Below are 22,651 nucleotides of genomic sequence, written 5' to 3'. Positions count from 1 at the left end.
ATCTATGAAGCCACGCGATAAACATAGTCAAAGGATATTTCGATAGTTCGTACCGTTCGTTCGTAACGTGCTTCCAAAGTTAGCGGGAGGGGCAAGTTTCGCAAACGATAGCCATAAATCACAAACAATAGGTCGAGTCAACACTGAATTTCAACCACAGGTCGGGGGTGGCATACTCAACGAATCCCCAAAAGCATTTCCACTTCGACCCCTAGGGGGCGTCACAAACGCGCGAAACGTAACCGTTTCGTGCCAGAACGCGTTTTTCGAGGGGACCGACCCTCTCACAACGACACACGGACGACTCGGCAGACGGTCTCACAGTCCGAACCGCCGCACAAGGTCGCGCATTTAGCGCGCTGCAGGCACACTTGTCAAAATTGACTCCGTCAATTCTAGTATTTAGTATGCACTTTGCCTGAAAGCCAAGGACCTCAATTGTCAAATATACACACACACACACGCACGTGTGTGTGTGTGTGTGTGTGTGTGTGTACAGTAGGCTACATGTACATAATTATGTACATATTATACAGTATGTAGTACGTTTAATTCGTGTGTGTGGTATTATAGCCTATATAATGCATGATAAATTGATCTTTTCCCTAATTTAATCGTTTTGGCATTTGATGCAACATGCTATTATTTGTCACACTTAGCCTATTTGTTATGTATATTTGTTTTCTACTAAACAGAAGTAATGTCCATAGAGTAACAAGACATAATAATAATATGATGTATGTGTGTGTGTGTGTGTGTGTGTGTGTGTGTGTGTGTGTGTGTGTGTGTGTGTGTGTGTGTGTGTTTTGATTGATTTGATTGAAGACTTTATTAGAAGTTTGCATAGAAAAAGGTACAGTTTCATGACGGTACAGTTCACTGGTACAAGGTCTACTAAAAGGAGATCCTAGAAAAGACTAAGCTTATTTCCACAGGAAACCATTAAAGTATCTCATATATACTGTGTGTGTGTGTGTGTGTGTGTGTGTGTGTGTGTGTGTGTGTGTGTGTGTGTGTGTGTGTGTGTGTGTGTGTGTGTGTGCTTGCGTGCGTGCGTGCGTGCGTGTGTGGTCCTGCAACCTACTGATGCTTATTATGGACCTGACAGACACTTGAAAACCGGTGACATCCAGTGGTCCCCTCTTCATCCCATGTGTCTACTAGCACGCCAATTGGCTGCTGGTTGCCAGGCAACAGCTGTCGCCTGGAAACCAGTAGTGGCCAGAATAAATAACAAGAAAACACAACGGGATGGTGTTTTAACCTGGTTTAACACATTGTTTTGGATGTGTGTAGCATTATCGCGGCCGGTTTTTTGGTGTGAACTAATATATTTAATTAAAACGGCAGTTGAATTAATAAGTCATTTGGACAACTTTTCCTTCTACAGTCCTAGCATTTGAACCATAGTATTATGTTCCCTGCCAACTAGCCAATCACAGAGAAGCCAGTCCTCTGGGCTATGGGATGAATCCGAATCGCACGTTCTGCGATCGACTAGTCGTCCTGCAACGCTAAGGAAATACAAGCTAACACGTGTGAATGACTTTTCTATCAGCATCATTTCATGTTGTAAGCAGTGCCTCGTTATAAGCAACACTGTAAAGCGTGTATTAACGTAGCTGACAACTACAGACCATAGGATTTATTATGGCGGACGATGAGTCCCAGTACAGAATGAAAGAGGGAGACTACGTTGTGTTGAGACGTGGGGACATCTTCAAAGCTGTCCAGATTCAGCCAAAGAAGTGAGTTTTCATTCAACTTGTGTTGGCTATAGTGTTGGTCAGTGGTGGGGAAAAAGTAGGCTATACGCACATTAATTACTGAAGTAAAAGTATCGATACTGCAATGTAGAAATACTCTGTTCTGTTATAAGCAAAAGTCCGGAATTCAAAATGTTATCTGAGTAAAACTGCAAAAGTATTGGCATCATATACTTGAAGTACCAAAGGTAAAAGTACTATTAACATTTTTGAAAATGGCAAATCTGCAAGCTTGTTGATCGTCTATTTTCAAATAGCTAGGGTATAAAATATGGCTGAAGTGGTTTATGTTTTATATTAATTTATATCTTCAAAGTAAGTAAAGTTTTCTAATAGTGGAGTAAAAGTTAAGTTATTGAAAATGTGTAAAAATAACTCAATTGTACTTAAGTACAGTGCTTGAGTAATGTACTTAGTTACTTACATTTCACCACTGCCAGAAAGTTGTAGAAGAAGTAATGCATATAATTTTTCATTTAGTTAGTATCTAATCCATCATGAGATGAATGTCATGTCATGTTTTACCACCTTGTTTTCCAGGAAAGTAAACTTTGAGAAGCAGTGGTTCTACCTGGATAAGGCGGTGGGAGAGTTCTACAGCACAACGTTTGAGATTGTTCATGGAGGCAATCTACAACCACAGAAACCCAAGGATACAGAGAGCTCCACGGGTATTGAATTACAATAACACCACTGCGTATATAAACTACAAGCTTTTATAATAGGACCCCTACATGGCTGTGTGGTCCAGTGTAGCTCCTTTCGGAAGAAAATCGAAGCACTGGGATGAAATAAATACTTTATATCGCTCATTAGGTCAGCTGGTTCTGTGTTTTCCCCGTTGTGTGTATACCACGTGACCAGGGGAGGCAGTAATGTTTTCCTATGCAGCCGCAACTTCCGGAATGTCAAAAACATGGGACCGGCTGACCTAATGAGCGATATAAAGTCTTTATTTCAACCCAGTGCTTCGATTTTCTTCCACGATAAAGGAGTAAAACAAGTATAGATCAGCAGAAACCCGTCACTTTTTGAATAGAATGTTCACCAAAGGTAAGAAAGAAGTGATCGCTAACGGCGGATCGTCCACCCAGCCGGAAGATTCTGGCATGCGACCAGTAGGAACCCCATCTCGGAGCTGCGTAGCAGTGGAGTGAGGGGTTCCGAAAGGAGCGAGGTCCAGTGCAGCATTGTAGTTACATCTGTGCCTCACTATCTTTCAAAGACTATCTGCATGCATGACAGGTAGAGAACTTCTCACCATCTGCACTTTAGTGACTGACTGGGCATAATTTACTTTAATTACTGAGGTAAATAAAGACTTGATCAGAGGCTGTTCTTCATGATGGCAATGGCATGGAGAACAGTCTTTAATCATAATTTTTTTATACCCTCTTAAATTAAGTAACGAAAGTATAAGGCAGATATAGTAGCCTAGAACAGTGTTTCTCAAACATTTGCATTTCAGGGTCTCCCCTTAACTCTGACAGTGTCAAAATGGAACCAAATGGACCCGTTAGGGTTCATTTGGTTCCATTTGTACACTGTCAAGAGTTACAGACTTGTATGGGTCAATTTAGACCACCCTGAAGGAACCCACAGAGTCCCTGGAATCCAATTTGAGAACCACTGGCCTAGAATATAAGTTAAAGCACAGTCACTAAAGCAAGATGTATACTTGGTTGCACACTAGTGTCTCTGATAATAGCCGACCTACAAGCTCACAATGCAATGCGTTGTGACTTGTGAGTTTGTAGATTTGCAATTTAATTTGGTGCACAACACTGCATGCAACATCAAGCCCTTTATGTATTGCAGCCTGAAATATTCTGTGTTTCAAACAGTTCAAGGAAACGGCTTAGTATTGATACATGTGTGTGGTGGAATAAATGTGCAGTGGACATAGTGGAAAATGTTGGAAGTATTAAATTATATCACTTTCAGGAAAGCAGTTTACTACATTAAAGGAGTAGTTCACCCCCAAAATGACTTTTTTTCTATTGATTACTCATGCCATGGAGACTAGAGTTCAATAATATTTTTTGGTTTTTGTCACATCGCTAAGACAAAAATGTGATAACAATAATTGTACCCCCATTCATTCCGGATGGTGACCCGTTTTGAAACGGGTCACCATCCGGAATCAATGGGGGTAAATTTACTCGAATCAAATTTTTGTCTTAGGAATGTGACAAAAACCAAAAAATATTATTGAACTCTAGTCTCCATGGCATGAGTAATCAATAGAAAAAAAGTCATTTTGGGGGTGAACTACTCCTTTAATATCTTTACTGTCTTTGTTGTTACTGATATTCTATTCTGTAAAATACATATTGTAATTTCAGTTTCGTTTTGGACAAAAAACAAATCTGTTCCTCTGTAGATGCAAAAGAGGCTGGCACAGACAATCGAAACATTATGGATGATGGGAAATCCCAGAAACTCACCCGGGATGACATTGAAACGCTCAAAGAGCAAGGTCTGAAGGGACAGGTACGTGCAAACACTTGTATAGCAAGTTATTAGATATTGATGCATTGCATTGTGACACTTTGTGAGCTTGTAGATCTTCTATTTTTGAAAATCCTAGAAAATATATTATAAGTTTAATAATATATTAAATATAAGGGTCTCTCTGTCCCATCTTTTTTAGTAAACAGAAAAAATAGCTTTTCAGGTCAGGATGCATCCATCTGAGCGAGGCCTCATTCAGAATACAGGATAAACACGGGTAATTGGAAGTGATGAAACCAAAAGAATTGCAGACAAATTTTGAATTGAAACAGTACAAATTGAAGCTGATATCTGTAAATGGGTGCTCTTTCCTGATTGGAGGAAATTGATGACCCACCTAAAAATATATATATATTTTCTGTTAATTAAAGAGCTGGAGAGACATGGAGATCTCTGTTACTGAACAAACACATTATAGCAGTGATTACTATCAGAGTATACAGTAGTTTTAACCTTTTTAACCCTTCTTGTGCCTATCCCGAACAAGTTTGGGATATTTTCAATCCAATACAATCTTTTTTTGCTATTTTACATACCCTGAGCTGCTTTTAAAGATGTGGGTGGTCCTGGGTCGTCCTACGCTTTCCAACGAGTGATGCTAGATGGTCCGACGATTTATTCCATTGAAAATGGTTTAAAATAACGTTTAGAGCCCCCCCCCAAAAAAAATCTATACTGTCGGCGGCGCGACGTATTCCGGGGTGCCTATCCCGATCTAGTCCGGGATATTTAATAAAATGAATTAATTAATCGGATTTCCATTTCCATCCATGGAAATCGGATTTCAATTTCCATCCATGGCCGGGGCCGAAACTCGGCCATCCACAGGCCGTAATCGGGCAACGCCGCCGCATCGCGCCGCCGAATCCAATACAAAGTCAGATCTTTAAAGAGGATTTTCTCTGAATTGTGTTCCCAGACCAAAGACAACGTTTTTTTGCGACTGAAATAGCTTTAGATCGGGCTTCTAAAAAATAAAGACGCTAATGGCTAAGTGTTAGCTAACTTCCTCCTCTCGCCTACATAACAGTGGCTGGAGTGAAATCCCAAGGCACTACGGGCAGTGTCGACGGAAGCTAGAGTGAAGGCCTATAGAGATATTTCTGGCACTCTAGCGGCACCTTGTGGCCCGGGGCACTCATTGGGTTAAAGGTTGTTTTCAAACAAAAATATCACTTACAGCCCTTTTTTTTAAGCGTTCCAGCTAGCGCTGTCACGATTATGACATTTTACATGACGATTAATTGTCACTCAAATAATTGCGATTAACGATTTAATTGTGTTTTTGTCGTTGAAAATTACATTTCTGTTTGGCTTGTAGGCTTTGAAGTTGTACATGGCAGCTATGACACATGACCTAAATATACAAAGAAATGAAGGACATATTTGACAACTTAGCCGATCTACAAGCTCACAGGTTGTGAGCTTGTAGATCTGCTATTTCCACTATATTTCAAATGTTTGAACATATACAGTATATGTCAACGATTATGACAATTATCACAAAATAATTGCGATTATGTCAAATAATTGTGATTACCGGTATGTCAAATAATTGCGATTAGACGATTATGTCATAATTGTGACAGCCCTAGTTCCAACCAAGAGAACATGGTGCCTTGAAGGTCCTACTCCTACAATGTTCTTATGCTCTGTACAGGAAATCATCCAGCAGCTCATAGACAACAGCACAACGTTCAGAGACAAGACAGAGTTTGCACAGAACAAATACATTAACAAGAAAAAGAAGAAGTAAGTCATTGCTGTTGATTAACACATGATTTGTGTTTACAGATTAGATTTTAATGTTGGCGATAACAAAATCATGTAGCCATTCTTGTGCTTAATTTACTATGAAAACCTGCTGACCCTTTCTGACATCACAATGATGACTCGACCAGCTCAGTGTTCTCAACGGGCCCAAAAATTAAGGCCTGGCCCCGTCTGGCCTTAATAATTAGCATACATTTTACACCCTACCTAGTTGTTTCTCGCCCTTTGGGCGTCTTACTGGTTTTGTGTTATGAAATGCAATACACTTAAAGTACCCAATGTCTCCGAAAAAAGAGAAGGAGGATCCGAGCACTCAAAAAATAAAAAGGAGGGGAACGGACGTAAAAGCAGTGTACTTTATTTCAAGACATAATAAAAGCCGACATGTTTCGACCCTCTCTGGGTCTTCATCAGGGCATATATGAGGCAAACAGACAAACAGAAGTCATTATATACAGAGGGCTGCAGAGTAGCAGAGACCCAGTCAATCAGCACTTAAGGACACACACCCAGAATTGCACATGTGTGTGTGTGAGCAGCACAAAAGGTAATTACATATGAGGGACAATGAATGGAGCAATCAATCAATTAGCCAATAAGACTAAATAAAGAGAACGAAAAAATAATATATATAACAAAATACCAATAACAAAAAAGCAAACTTATGTCCCTTTTGTCCCCACCAATTTATCTTCCAACCACATACAGTACTGTATTGAAATCATGTAACACAAGTGGTGCAAAGTGGGCTTGTCAACAGGGCTAACTGGTACACTTTTAGCCAAACACTGTTCACTCAAGAGGAACTTGTGATTTTCAAAAAAGCAAAAGCAAATTGCACATATTTGTCATAAATGGTCTCTTATGACTGCACAAAACTCAACTGGATTTGCATTTGAAAGATGCTCCTTAGGCCGGGGATAGTTTAAAAAATGATCTTGGGGAAAAAAACGAAGTACATTCAGCGTCTTGAAGTTGATGCATTTGTGTTTGCAAATTCACACAATCATAATGTGTTTATTCCTGTGTTGTGTTCCTGCAGGTATGAGAATAACGTCACAATAGTAAAACCTTCCTGTCGTATCCTGGCCATGATGTACCATGGCAGAGAACCAGGGAAGATATGGTGAGTCAGCGCATGGATTTGCAACATCAAAGTGTATGGAAACACTCTGCTCTGCTGAGAAGAGATGCTATAACCCCAGGTGTGTGTGTGTGTGTGTGTGTCTCTCTCTCTCTCTCTCTCTCTCTCTCTCTGTCTGTCTGTCTGTCTGTCTGTCTGTCTGTCTGTCTGTCTGTCTGTCTGTCTGTCTGTCTGTGTCTCTCTCTCTCTCTCTCTCTCTCTCTCTCTCTCTCTCTCTCTCTCTCTCTCTCTCTCTCTCTCTCTCTTCCTTCCTTCCTTCCTTCCAGTCACATGCGGTATGACACCCTAGCCCAGATGTTGGCTCTAGGGAATATACACGCTGGCAGCAAAGTCCTGGTGTTCGAGACGTGCGCTGGTCTGGTGCTGGGAGCCGTTATGGAGAGAATGGGAGGTATGCTAGGCGGCACAAGTTATGCTGCAGTGAAGCTGCAAACAGATGGTCTTTTAAACAGTGCAATAACTTAAGAATTCCTTTTGTTGTCGCCGATCGGGTGCAGTTAGGGCTGTCACGACTACTTGGCGATTAATTGTCACTCAAATAATTGCCATTAACGATTTAATTGTGTTTCTGTTGTTGAACATCTGAACGTTATGAATAAAAGTTACATTTCAGTTGGTTTTAGGCTTGTAAGAAAAAAGGTTGCACTGGGCAGAATGGCAGATGTGACAAATATCACAAATATTTAATAAAAAAAAAAAACATTAATAGTCGAAATAGTTCTACAAGCTTTGAGCTTGCAGATAAGCTATTTCCACTGTATTTCTGTGACGGGCATAGAGCTGCAGTTGGGCTTGAATCGGATGAGCAGGCACACTGCATCTATATTTCTAACTTCAGCTGTGGTCTCATTCCCATCCAGGCTACGGTTCAGTGATCCAAATGTATCCAGGCGGAGGCCCGGTTCGAGCGGGTATGGAGAGTTTTGGCTTCCCTGCTCACTTCCACGACACGCTGCATGAGTTTCCCATCTGCCATGTCAACGCTCTGCTGGCAGGCACCTTGGACGCTGCTGCCAAGGACACCACTAATGGTAGGGCATTTTTCTTTTTATTAGCGGCATTTTTCTAAAATGAGATGAAACAACGGGAGAGATGGAACCTATAAAAGAAAAGGCTTACTGCTTGTCCTGTTATGACACCTGGATTTCACCACGGGGCTCAATAAAGTTGAGACGGGGACGAGGATGAGAAAAATGCTGTTTCAGCTCAAGGGGTGGATGTTTGTTACAGAAGCCAGTTGTGAAATAAAACGGGTACAGTAGACCAGAAAATGAAGTGCTACTATTCATTATGTCATTCGGCTGCAGGTGCCAGCCAGTCGATCAGAGAGGAACCAAACCAGCCTGTTCCAGAACAACAGGAGAGTTCAGCGGAGCAGAAAATGGAGACAAACTCTAGTGCTGACCCAGCATTGGACCAGGAGAGTGAGGAACGGGAAAAACGCAAGGAAATCAAAGTATGTTCCCTTACCTGCGAACCATACTTCCTGTGATTCAATTTTCCTCCAAGGTCATTTGTGTACATCCAGTGCACAGCAACAAATCTTGAAAAATACTGGATGATTAATTTGCTGTGCACCTTCATGCTCCTCACAGGACGATGCCTATTGATTTTGGTGATGCAGTGGCCTTTCCGTTAGTGCCATCCTTTGGCCAACAGGGTTCTAGCAGGGCTTTTAGACTCATACTAGGGTGGGTTGTGACAACAGGGATTAAAGTAAGCATAGATTTGTTCATTTAGGTTTTATTTTAATTAGGTTGTGTGTGCTTAATTTTGAGCATTGCTTAACAAATCAGTGATTAAAACCGTGACCTGTCATTCATTTAGATAGTCCACCATCATGGATTGGCCAGTTGTTACTCTTTTAAGACTAATCATTAGCCTTACTTGAGAGAGACCACATAATACACTTGAAGAGTTTGCTCAATTGTGCCTAACACATCAACGCTTTCTCTTTGCAAATGGAAGTAATCAATCACACACACACACACACACACACACACACACACACACACACACACACACACACACACACACACACACACACACACACACAACTAGTTGTGTCTAAGACAACAGTATCAGTACTGGCCCTGTCTGTTCTCTTCCCCAGGCTTTTAACAGAAACTCCCTTAAGTTTACTGAGCACTGGTTTGTTCAATCAACTCTCTGTAGCTCCTTACTGGATTCAAGGAATAATATAGGAATAATATTATTTGGTCGCCACTCCTCGGGGTATTTGTTGTTACTGTTTATTTGTACATGCTGTATGGGAAATTTGTACTCTGCATTTTCCCATGCTATAACTACGAGGAGCAGATGGCAGCCATTATTACGGCACTCAGGGAGCAGTTATGGGCTAAGTGTCTTGCTCAGGGACACATTGCTGAGGCTTGAAAATTGAATCTGGGACCTTTGGCTTCCCAGGCAGGCTCTCTAACCATTCAGCTATTGCTGACCAAAGGTAATACGTGAGGAGAGAACAGACAAGAAAACACACATGGCTACAGCTGTAACTTTCAAAGTGTGGTGCAACAAGACTAATAGATAAACTTCCATTTTATTCCTTGTAACCAACAACAGACGTTGATCCTGATGTGTAAAAGGTTGTTGCATGAGTAACAACAACGGAACATGTTTATGAGCAAAAGGCCATGAATTGGAAATTCTTTCTTTCAAATTTTCCCCCCAAAATGACTTGGTGATACAAACACATCACGTCTGTTGACTTAAGAAGACCTAGAGTAAACCTAGAGAGTGAGAATCAGAAAACAGTTATTTGACTGATGAAACGACTTTTTGTCCTGGTTTGAACGTGCAGGCTCAGGAAAGGAGGGTGAAGAACGAGGAGAAGAGGAAGAAGCTAGCATCTACTGCTGCTCTGTTGGAGGGGAAGAACGCAGACGGGTCAGTGTCATTTCTTTCCCATTTTCATAGATTTTCTTGATTCCCCTCTTTCCAACAGTATTTCTCTTCTGTTCCTCAACACCTCTCCCTCCAGCATTACTCTGCCTCTCTTTTCCAGCAATTACTCTGCTTCTCTTTATCTTCTTGTATAATTAACTTTCGATTGGACTCTGGAATCAACACACACTAGCTAAAATTGATAAGGCAATTACTCGGTTATCCTCTTTCAGCATGGCCATGATGAAACCACTGCAATCATCCAAAATTCAGCATGGTCATGATAGAGCCTCTGCAATCATCCAAACTCGAGGCACAATGATTAGAGCCTGAATTGTCCTCGCAAGGTGAATGTGCACTCGGACAGTTTGTTTGTCCGTTTCCTTCCCGTGCGAAGTGATAAAACTAGCAGCTAGCGATGGTATGATTAATAGGCGTGGTGTTTTGTGACTGTCATCAGGCGCATCATTGATTTGTTTGTTTGGCATGCCGACATGTCTCCGGGTCACCTCTAACTTCAACTCGTAAGTTAGACACATTTCTCAGTCTATCCCAGAAGTAAATCGCAAGTAGTGCTGCCTTAAGGTTCTAAACACAATCTCACCCCTAGCCATGCAAGGATTTCCTCTTGGATGAGCTCTCACAACCTAGCTTCGAATACCGGGTAGGACATAAAATGTAGAAGTTACGGGTTGCAGCTTCAATAAGCAGAGGCGGTATGATGCAGGTAAATCACTGGTAATTTAACTTAAGTTATTGCTTACCGATGCTTTTCCAACAAGGGAATGTGCTTTAGAATCCATTTCCTGTCGGGGAGGTTTTGATCGATTGTCAATTCATGTATCCCTCCTGACCTTCTAGGTTGATCATTGCCAGTCGATTCCACCCAAGTTCAGTTCTTCTGGGACTCCTCAAGTTCCTCGCTCCCTCCAGGCCATTTGTGGTTTACTCCCAATACAAAGAGGTAAGATCATAACATACTGTTTTATGTATGGAGACTACAGATGGAAATTAGCATTCTTGATAAATCCGGCATATTTACACATAGCATTATATATATGTGTAGTGTTCATCTATGTGTGCTGTCCCTCCCGTTTAAATAAATGAATAAGATGATGTGAGACTTAATTTTGAACCGCTTTTGGGGTCGTTTTAAAATTCCACATCTGTGTGTTTGTATTGTCTCCTACCCCAGTGGTTCTCAAAGTGGATTCTAGGGACTCTGTGGGTTCCTTTATGGGGGTCTAAATTGACCAATACAAGTCTGTAACTCTGACAGTGTACAAATGTGTACACTTTCGGAGTTAAGGGGAGACCTTGAAATGTAAACGTTTGAGAAACACTGTATATAGCAGAGTGCATTAAAACTCCAGAAATGGCACCTGACCTCACATTGGAAGCTCATTAGTGTTCTTTTAGATGGCTCTCTTATCGTTCGCTGCCATTACACCGAGCCTCGCCTCATTGCTCAGAATTCCACAGGGAAAGCTCCTTATTACTTTTACTGCTTGTGGACTGTCCTGCCACTGCAGAGGAGTTATAATGCCAATCACTACCCGTGCTTACTGTTGTGTCTGTGTTCCTGCCTATAGGCTCACACTATAACCCCTTTCCCTTTGATACTCCTCATCCATGCGTTTAGTTTGTTTCCCTTTTTTGATTTATATTATTCTCTGTTTAGTCTCTTTTCATAGTCGGTATTTGTGTCTGATTGTGTTGACTTACCTGCTTGTACTTTCTAATGTGTTGCTACTCTGCAGGCCAGTGAAGCAGCTAGATTTCCCCATGGGGATTATCTACCTTTTTTATATGTTTGTGTTTTACCCGCAGCCTCTCATCGAGTGTTACAATAAACTCAAGGAGCAAGGAGGCACTGTCGGCCTCAAGCTCACTGATTCCTGGCTCAGGCATTACCAGGTGACTGTTTTTTTTTTTTGTTCTTTAAACTCTGATCCGCTCATGTTCCCCCTCTTGTCCTTTTTGTTCAATGTGTTCCACATCCTCTCTTAACTGACCTGACGGTTGTATTTCTGTCATCTCCCCAGGTGTTGGAGAACAGAACTCATCCCGTGCTGCAGATGAGCGGTGGCGGAGGCTACCTTCTCTCAGGAACAACCGTCGAGGTCCAACCGACCGCGGCGGCGGCGGCGGCGTCCAAGCCCGTGGGCACACAGAAGGCGGGGGAACCGGCGCCAAAGAGACTCAAATTGACAGAGACCGAGGGATAAACAAAAACGCCACTTCCAGGCACGAGTGACATATAAGGGTGCGTTTCCAGTAGCCCGGAGCGAACGGCGCCCTGCAGGATGGAGCCTCGCTTTTCAGCTGAACTGATTTGACATTTCTGGAGCGGCGGCGGGGGTGGACGATGTGTCCAGTTAGCGTTCATCAGAATAGCCCCGCCGTCCCTGTCTTGTATTCTCAGATCAGTGCAGATGATGGCCTGGAGGGTGAAGCGCACTGTATGCCTGTGTGAATTATCAGAGGGACTCATTGTTTGTGTTGCGTAAGGAGCCGTTAAAACGGGTCGCAACCTTCTGTTGGTTGCTTTAAGTTGTTGACGAAATGTTTTTTGGGGGGGTTTAAATCCTCTCATCTTTTATGTTTTATGATTTTTTATTTTTTTTATGCAGTTAAGTGCCATGTTGAATAAATGAGTCATTAACAGACACATCTTTACAATGTCGCCTACATCTGCATTCTGCACAGAATAAAATGCATGTACTCTGTCTGTGTATTTCAGCCCTATTATGATGAGATGCGGTAAGAGATTGCAAGCTATTCGTTTAGTCCCAGAATAGAATCATTTCTCTTTTATTGAACGCAGATTGAGCAAACGTTTAGAAACACAATTGAACATCAATTTGGGCTTAGCACAATTCGAATATATATATATTTTTTATACTCTGAACAAAATAGCAAAGCTCATTTCATAGCATGTCTTAATTACAGATATGTATAAACAATGAAAACCATTCCCATGCTGATTGATTTCAGAACATCCAAACACATAAGTTGAATAAGTTAATAGAATCATTTTGGCAAGGCTTTTGTCTTTGTTTTTTACACATGGCAAGCACAGAGTCGTAGCCTCAGGGTGGAAGTGTTGCCAGGGCCCAGCTCATTCACTTTCTGTTGTCATGCAGCTTGGCAACAATCTTCTGCAGCTCCTTGTCCATCGCTGTCAGATTCTCCAGCTGCGTTTCCTGAAAACAATGATATATATTGTCAGCAACCATATACTGTATCTTCAATTTGGCCCAAGGTCTTGAATTGGTCTGTCTTTTCAGACCAACCATGTGGTGTAGGAGCCAGCATTGTGTGGTGATGGATTGGCGTGTAGCTGTATGCCTTGAGCATATCGCCCCCCGCTACCCCGCTTCTCTCTCCCAGACCAGCGCAATGATTGCTTCAGCACACAGTCACACACACTCGCACACTTTTTGGTACGCATGAAAATGACAATATCTATTTTCTTCAAAGATACATAGAAATATACTGGCGATTATTAGAGACAATATAACCCTAGCGCAATAGACAACATGCACAAATGCACTCTGTATAATGCGAAATATACTCGGCGCTCTGTAGTCTAATTGCATCAAAATAGCAAAATTGCAATATATGATCTGTTTATAATTGTTTTTACTGTGAGCGTGGTGTTTTCGTTCATGCGTTCATGTGTGCGTACCAAATTGTGTGCGAGTGTGTGTGTGTGTGTGTGTGCTGAAGCGATCATTGCGCTGGTCTGGGAGAGAGAAACGGGTAGCGGGGGGGGCGATCTGCTCAAACAAGGAGGCATACAGCTACACGCGATGGATTGCCCCTCTATTTGCTAAATCTCTTTAATTGACTACTGGGCATTTAGTGTTACTATTGTCTTTGGAATCCCAGGAGTGGGATGTGTCAATGTCAGGCTCTACAACCACCCTGGCCTGGGCCCCTCTCCCGTTTTTGGGTGTTTGACTTATCCAAAGAACAGTCACAGACAATGTTCCCTTTTTTATAACACATTAAGAGAGAGAGAGTGGATATAATTGGGACATTTCTGGTTCAATTGAGGTGAAGACGAGACTGGTTGAGGAAATGAAAAGAGACATTCAAGATGAGATAACGAGAGATGCTGTCTAGAATGGCAAACAGTAACTGCCATTTATCCTTTATAGCCAAGAATTACTCGTATTTCAATGAACTAAACTGTCAACAACAGGGTGTTAATATTATCCGTACCGGCGGTAATGACTGTCAGAGTCGCAGAACAATCCGTTGCACAGGAACACATTAATCACTTTATTCATTTCCTATCTAGGGCACGCTCTGTTTGTCACGGAGGTGGTTCTGAAGGCTCGAACTGAGACCTAATCTAGCTCAGAGATTTCCATAATAAGCATGGCCCCTCTGCCCGCCCAAGAGAAACTGTCCTGTGACTTTATTGGGTCAGTTAAATATACAGTAGACCAGTTTATCAAAACCTCTGGAACGGAGGTCCGTGAAACAATAATGTGATGTCTCAACATTCTATTGAGCACACATCATCTCTAATGGAATGCTTTGTAGAGCTTTTGCCAAGTAGGTAAACGTCAAAACTCAAAAAGGCTGTGTTTTTAATTCCACGCCACAATACTGTGAAGTGGAAATCAGCGGAATACACTGACCACATGAGTTAGCTTCTCCCCTTTTATATCCTATACAGGCTGATGTGGTGAGTTGTGTAGGGGGTGATTCTCTTAGACGCAGTGCAGTAGAGAGAGGGGGGGGGGGGGGGGGGGGGGGTGGAAGACTGAGGAGATGGGATGCGACATAGTGTCACGATGCAGATTCAAACCTGTGACGTCAAGATAGCCTGTGCAGTATGCACTAGTACTAACTGGTGAACCAGCAGAATGCACTGTGATGTTTCAAAAGTCAACTTGGCAGCCCATTCATGCTCGACATCATTCCTTAACCACTTGAGCCCTAGATACTTCGCCGTACAACGAATAGGGAGAATAACCGATCTACGCGCTCACAACACAACGTGGGAGCTTGTAGATCTGCTATTTTAGCTATTTATGAACATTTTGACATTTCTTGAAAGGCTTTTGAAAGTTTATGCTTATAATGACATGTCCAAAATAGGGTCGCCAGGTTGAAAGTAGTTGAAGGTCATTTTCAGCTTTAGTGAATGTCATTAATAAGATTTGTACCTCCTGGGTGTTAAGCGGTCTGCGGGGTATGATTCTCTGCTCTTCATGGTTGGCTAGCTGGTTCATCTTTTGGCTCAACAGTTTGGCCACTTCTTCCATCTGCACACACAAAGACAGTCTTGGTTTATGACTCTGACCTGCAGAACGGAAGGCTTAAACGATGGAACAAGGACAAAGATGCTGAGCTACGGTGCCTGTCTTAACAATAGTGGAAAAACGACTTCTGAAAAACCGAACAATGCTGAGTTGGTGCGTCAAAACAGCATGCAAGGTTAAGAATGTAGTAAATCATACACAAAGATTTTGGAAAAGCTTATGAACTTATTTTTTTCATATCAACTTTATTATCCTGCACAGGGAAAGTAATGTTGTTTTCCTATCATATACCTTTTATTGATTAATAAATGAAGCCCACAACCTTCATCCCTCTGTCCAGGTCATAATAGGTAGAGGGGATCATGTGAGGCAGATATTTTCTACTCTTAAATATGTAGCGTATATATGTGCTATTGTGAGCTACATTAAATACACATTTGAGTGGCTTCCCACCTTTTGAGGACCTTTTTTTCTCACTGTATAATACTGGTTACAACAACTACTAGTGGATACTTCACCCTAAACAACCCCAGAACCTCATTAATCTGCACTGCAGCATGTACCTGGTTTGATGTCCCCTCATGTCCCTCTGCGGTCCTTTTCCAGGCAGGGTGGTAGTAGCCACGGTAGATCCAGGGATTGCGCTTCTCAAGTTCTACCCCCTCTCCCAACATCTTGCTTCTCTTGTCCGCCAAATACCTGATGAACAGCTTCCGTTAGATTAGGTTCTCTATTCACACTGGATATCCCTTACTCCCTTAAGTGTACTGTATATGTTATTTAGATGACTGCAAATGCTAACATGTTAATAAGATGTATAACTTCTTATGGGTTTTTTTCTTTCTTTTTTTATGCACTACTTCTTCAGTGTCGCACAAAAGAAGTGACAATCACAGATTTACAATGTGTGTCTAGAGCTACTATTTTCATTACTTAAAAATGTATTTAATATACTACTAAAAAAGGAACAGTTTTAGACATACACGGTTTCCACCCAACAGCAACGATATGTTTTCTCTGCATTCTATTTACATTTCCCCTGTCCTTTGTTGAATAGGATTCATGCCATGAGCAACGTACTCTGGATCAGAGCGTCTGCCAAATTGTCAAATGTACATGTAAGCCTCTTAAAACTGCCATGGGTAATTACGTCTACCCTGATTCACATCGATTTGTGATCACTGTGAACTAATGTTCCATGTGTATTGCTGAACTCAGTACTTACTATACAATATTTAGTGCCTATTTATTTTAAATGCTGAATTTCTGCTTAACAGTCTGGATGCTTATTGATCATGGATCAATAATTGATTGTCGTAACATCATAATAGATGGAAGGTGTCAGCAGAACATAAAGGAATTGGTAAATACCTCAGAGCTTCCTCCCTGGCTTCGTCCTCAGCACCTCCTGCATTTCTTTTGTTGAAATCCCAAGACTCCTGACTGCGTTCGTCGTCCTCATTGCGCCTGTGTCGCGTTTGATAGTATCTGCCAGGCCTCCAATTAGCCCTCTTCTCCCGTTCATCATCAAGACCCCAAGACTCCTGACTGCGGTCCTCATCTGGATCTTCTCGTACATCCTCGGAGAGCTCCTCGTCACGCTTGTGTCGTGATTGATGTTTTCTGCCGGGCCTCCAACCCCTCTTCTCCCGTTCATCGTCAAAATCCCAAGACTCCTGACTGCGTTCCTCGTCCTCATTGCGCTTGTGTCGTGATTGATGTTTTCTGCCAGGCCTCCAACCCCTCTTGTCTCGTTCATCCTCAAGACCCCAAGACTCCTGACTGCGATCCTCGTCAGGGTCTTCCCTCACATCTTCCGAGAGCTCCTCGTCACGCTTGTGTCGTGATTGATGTTTTCTGCCGGGCCTCCAACCCCTCTTCTCCCGTTCATCGTCAAAATCCCAAGACTCCTGACTGCGTTCCTCGTCCTCATTGCGCTTGTGTCGTGATTGATGTTTTCTGCCAGGCCTCCAACCCCTCTTGTCTCGTTCATCTTCAAGACCCCACGACTCCTGACTGCGGTCCTCATCTGGATTTACATCTTCCGAGAGCTCCTCGTCACGCTTGTGTCGTGTTTGATGCTTTCTACCGGCCCTCCAACCCCTCTTCTCCCGTTCGTCAAGACCCCAAGACTCCTGACTGCGTTCCTCATCAGGCTCTTCCCTCACATCTTCCGAGAGCTCCTCATCACGCTTGTGTCGTGACTGATGTTTTCTACCGGGCCTCCAACCCCTCTTGTCTCGTTCATCCTCAAGACCCCAAGACTCCTGACTGCGGTCCTCATCTGGATTTACATCTTCCGAGAGCTCCTCATCACGCTTGTGTCGTGATTGATGTTTTCTGCCAGGCCTCCAACCCCTCTTGTCTCGCTCATCCTCAAGACCCCAAGACTCCTGACTGCGGTCCTCATCTGGATTTACATCTTCCGAGAGCTCCTCATCACGCTTGTGTCGTGATTGATGTTTTCTGCCAGGCCTCCAACCCCTCTTGTCTCGTTCATCCTCAAGACCCCACGACTCCTGACTGCGGTCCTCATCTGGATCCTCTGAAAGCTCTTCGTCTCGCTTGTGTCGTGATTGATGTTTTCTGCCGGGCCTCCAACCTCTCTTCTCGCGCTCGTCCTCAAGACCCCACGACTCTTGACTGCGATCCTCATCTGGATCTTCTCGGACATCCTCTGATAGCTCTTCGTCACGCTTGTGTCGCGATTGATGTTTTCTGCCGGGCCTCCAACCCCTCTTGTCTCGCTCGTCCTCAAGACCCCACGACTCCTGACTGCGGTCCTCGTCGGGCTCTTCCCTCACATCTTCGGAGAGCTCCTCGTCGCGCCTGTGTCGTGTTTGATGGCGCCTTCCAGGTCTAAAACTTCTCTTGTCCAGGCTCGGCCATGATTCTTGGCTGCGGTCATAGTCTCCGTCGTCCTCTGGGGCCTCTTCGTCGCGTTTGTGTTTCCGCTGCTGGTGGTATCGCCCAGGCTTCCAGTTGGACCTCTTGTCTCGGTCGTCACCATTCAGGTCCCATGTCTCCTGGCTGCGCTCGTCCTCTGGGGTCTCTCTCTTCGCGTCCACAGCCTTCAGTAGCGCCTCGATGTCTTTCACATCCGCTGCCTTTGTCTCAGTCTCCGGTTCATGCCCTTTGACCTCCTCATTAGCGAGAGCCTCACCCCCACTCTTCTTGTCGAGAGCCGCATTTCTGACCCCTGGAACAGAAGGGTTACGGTAGAATATATAAAATCTTTTTTTTAAACATTTGTTTATTGTGTTTTTGTCAGAAGCATTCATTGCCCGTATATGTATCATGAAACATCAATATTAAATTGTCTCATATAGAGCCCCATCATGACAGTTTACATAGAACAGTCCCCCCACCCCAAATGAAAACACAGAAGATACAACAAGAGAATAAAATACAGGACAAAACAAACAACAAACACCCCAGTCAGCTTAACCATACAGATAGAACAATCCACTGAACATCACTCCCGTCACAACACGCTAATGTCCTTACAACACCAGACCCCACACAATGCCTTAATCTGGGATGAAAGAATATATCAACCCTAAGTCGATTCAAGATTTATTCTACACAAACTGATGAATTAGTTGTTTAATAGCAAGGTTCTAACAAGTGCCTGTACAGTATGTCCACTGAAAGAGCACATAAATTAAATGAATGAATCCTTGTTATATCGGCTTTCTCTGTGGAAAAATAGGAAGAAAAAAGGAAAATGTACTCTAGGCCTACATACTAACATCAATTGCTCAGCTGGATGGCATAACATGAAGGCTACTGTGCTATAATCACTGAGCTCCCCAGAGACTCAGTGACCCTATATATACCTACAGGAGAAAATGCTGCATCAAACTCAACTCTGTATTAGCAGAATGTGTGTGTTTCTGTCTTTGACTAGTTGTGCCGCACATCTCTATCTTACAGAGAACAGAGTCATTTGGGTGATGTGAGTAGACTGTTCCTGAGGCAGTTTAAAGATCAATTTCAATTTTCAGTTGGTACAGCTTTTATTGTAAATAACCCAAAGGCTTATTACATGGCTCCGGAATTCTATTATAAAAGCTGGTCGCCCTGTGCTACACACCTGCTTGAAGAATGTCTTTGCATTCCTGATCCAGCGGATGAGAGTCGGACTTGGACAGTGCTTTGGACAAGACTTCAACCAAACACCGTTTTACCTGCAATAACAATAACAGCAACTCTGACTGTCAGTGAAAAGAAATCGCGTCTTCGCTCATTTCTACTGCATGCTTGTGAATGATTTACGATCAATAATTTAAAACAAAACGTACCACATCTTCTCTCTGCCCCTCTTTTCCAACTGGAAGCGCTAGATTTTCTGCGCACAAGTAAAGGAAAGTATGTGTCAAACGTGGCAAGGAAAACAAATATCCTTGGATATGTCTAACAGCCTAACTGCTTAATTAATATTAATTAAAGGCAATTAGGCATACGACATCAGGAGGGAAAAAAATGGCAACACAGCTACATTAACCGAAAGAAACAATGCACTGAATGCAGTCCGTTCCATTCACTCAATGTCTCTGTCCATGGTGCTGATCTGAAGTTTACGCATCCTGCGTGAGAGAGCAGCCACTATGCGTTCATTCATACATTTACCGTAACAAGTTACAACAACGCAACACCTACCTGTGAAGAGAGACAAGACCACCGCGACCACCACGACACGATTCATCTTGGCTGAGGAAGAGTACATCCTGAGAAAATGTAAGTGAAGGACACGCACAACTCCCATTAAGCTGCTCCTCCGCAGTCGGAGCCTGCTGGCGCGCTTGCAGGGCGCAGTGCTGTGTGGAGTGTCTGGAGGAGGGGAGCTCCCCTTTATCAGAGAGCTGGGAAGGAGCAAGGTGCGTGGGAGGACCGGGGTGCACGAGTGCGCCTCTGGGCTCTGTTGTGTCACGACTTATTAGACTTCCAATGAAGGAAATAATTGCCCGTCGAACAACCAGGGCTCATTTGCCCAGGGAAGATAGGCTACTTCGTGTGAAAGCAGATGCTAATTTGATTTGTGCCACAAGTAATCAATGACAAACCCAATGCTAATAATGGTTTAGAGGTTAATACAACAACAGTTTAAAACTGATACAACTTGTTTTAGCGTGTGGAGTTATGTCACGTTTCCGCTACATTAACTCCAGCTGGAGGGTTGTTATTACCGACATATTTATTTTTATAATTCACCATGTCCCCACCACCCCTCTGTTTGTGGTTCCTGTTCATTAGGCCATGTAATTAGTTGCAGATGTACAAGGTGGAGAGGAGGGTCTCTCCCTCTTGCAAAGGAATGTTATGTGAAGTCTCTTTATTCTATGACTCATCGAAGAGATTTTCAAGTGGCAATATGCGACTGCACAGAACATAATTATTATTTTTTTCTTACTAATGGCTTTCTGTGATAGCCCTAATGGGCCTAATTATCTCCCCAGCTGAGAGATTGTTTACCCCCAATCTGTCATGTCTGTCTGTCTGTTTGGACAGACAGATGTTATTCGAATATCTTTGAGAATGCATTGGAAGGACTGCATGGCCTGTCATGTTCCATTCCTAGAATGTCTATCTGAGTCTTGCATCCTTTATTTTTTTTTATTTTTTTTTATTTTTAGAGAGAGAGAGAGAGTGAGGGAGAGAGAGAGAGAGAGAGAGAGAGAGAGAGAGAGAGAGAGAGGTTGCATCTCAGGGGGCTATATACTTTCATAAATGCAGGACATTTTTCTCCTTTGGTGTATGTTTTAGCTGCCTGCCTCTCTTAAAACTATCAATCTCTTCTGTTTGTGGGTGGCACCCTCAGCAGTCCAGCAGCATTATGACCTGAGGGGGCGACTTGGAACATACTCCCCACATGGCAATATGATAGGTTTGTTGACCATTCAAAGCTTTACACACAAATAAAAGATCTTTAAAATCTCTCTCTCTCTCTCTCTCTCTCTCTCTCTCTCTCTCTCTCTCTCTCTCTCTCTCTCTCTCTCTCTCTCTCTCTCTCTCTCTGATGCCCTGTTAGGAGAACCACAGAATCCATATATGGCCAAGGTCGCTTTCCACCCGTAGGTGTCTTACAAGCTGGTATAGCTTATATCAATCTATAGTTTCATTAGTCTATAATCTAATCAGTATACTTTCATCAGTTTATAATTTCATCAATTTCTATGAAGATAAATTGACTCATTACCGACTCAATACATTGATGGAGAAAATGATGGCGAGAGTGCAAGACAAGGAGAGAAAGAACGAGAGAGAAAAAACAACTCCAAACCTCTCGCTCTCTCTCTCTCTCTCTCTCTCTCTATTGGCAGAATTGATATTTTCAGACTTACACTTGCCAACACTGCCGTTGATAGACTGTGGGCTACATCTATTCATCCAGATATGGTTGACATATCCATTCATATATTCACTGCAGATGTATAGGCCTATTTGCACTCACATGGTGGTAGATTGTACATTTATACTTATATTTATTGATAGTCAAGGCAACAAGTGCTTTAATAGAACGTACATTAATGTTCAGACTCTGACCCAGAGCAAATGTCTAGTTAAGTCTAACTTTCTTTTTTATATATCTTTATTCTTATCTGTCTTGGATTGGCTCTTGACTCTACACTTATCCTGTGTTTCATTCTCACTACTGTTGCTGATATGACACCTGCATTTCACCAAAGTGACCAATAAAGGTTTATTCTTAGCAAAGGCTTTAACTCTTTGAAGCCCATATTTTAACGAAGCTAGGCCCATGTTAGTATTACATGGCACACTAATGGTTGAGCTGACAGAGATCCATCTCAGACCATTTACACAGACGCCTTTTGAACCTTCCACATAAGAAAAAGCTCAAGCTGACAGTGAAATACTGATCTGGAATGTGTGGTTTATTGTAACACTTAATTTGTCTGTATATATTAGAAGCAACTTTGACTCCTCATGCATAGAAGGAAGCATGAGGTCAGTCCATTACCCAGGATTACATTATTGACACCAGGTGAAAAATGGGTTACAAAATCGTGAGATACAGATTTAGTAAAAAAAAAAAAAAAAAAATAGAAAAGTGACTGACAATTGTTTGACTTTATTATTTTTTTTCATTGAGCAATGTGGCCATGCGACAAACTATATATTTTAGACATCTTCTGTAGTAAAGTGTAAGTAGACATGGAGAAGACAGGCTATCACAGATAACGACGGCTCATAGCACAGATCCAGATAAATAATGCAATGACTCAATGAGACTCCATACCTATTCA

At 42.6% G+C, this 22,651-nt stretch overlaps 1 protein-coding gene across 1 annotated transcript; it reads left to right on the top strand.

Annotated features, from left to right (window-relative positions):
* The first annotated feature begins 1,552 nt into the window (after positions 1-1,552).
* On the top strand, positions 1,553-12,642 carry trmt6 (tRNA methyltransferase 6 non-catalytic subunit). The gene is made up of 12 exons (XM_080744463.1): positions 1,553-1,748; positions 2,307-2,437; positions 4,150-4,259; positions 5,941-6,032; positions 7,096-7,179; positions 7,464-7,588; positions 8,058-8,228; positions 8,505-8,653; positions 10,019-10,104; positions 10,963-11,065; positions 11,932-12,018; positions 12,147-12,642. Exons 1-12 carry the CDS (start codon positions 1,651-1,653, stop codon positions 12,327-12,329), a joined length of 1,419 nt encoding a protein of 472 aa, XP_080600589.1. The 5' UTR covers positions 1,553-1,650; the 3' UTR covers positions 12,330-12,642.
* The last annotated feature ends 10,009 nt before the right edge of the window (positions 12,643-22,651 follow it).

Source organism: Nannobrachium achirus, assembly GCF_963921795.1.
Source record: "Nannobrachium achirus genome assembly, chromosome: 16".
Lineage (NCBI taxonomy): Eukaryota > Metazoa > Chordata > Actinopteri > Myctophiformes > Myctophidae > Nannobrachium > Nannobrachium achirus.
This window is presented reverse-complemented; position numbering and strand designations above follow the sequence as displayed.

What these genes read in the sequence shown, in the direction of transcription:
- trmt6 (XM_080744463.1), top strand. Translation starts at nt 1,651, where the DNA reads ATGGCGGACGATGAGTCCCAGTACAGAATGAAAGAGGGAGACTACGTT. An exon ending in AGAGAACCAGGGAAGATATG is followed by an intron (nt 7,180 to 7,463) that starts GTGAGTCAGCGC and finishes CCTTCCTTCCAG; the next exon opens with TCACATGCGGTATGACACCC. An exon ending in CCTGGCTCAGGCATTACCAG is followed by an intron (nt 12,019 to 12,146) that starts GTGACTGTTTTT and finishes TCATCTCCCCAG; the next exon opens with GTGTTGGAGAACAGAACTCA.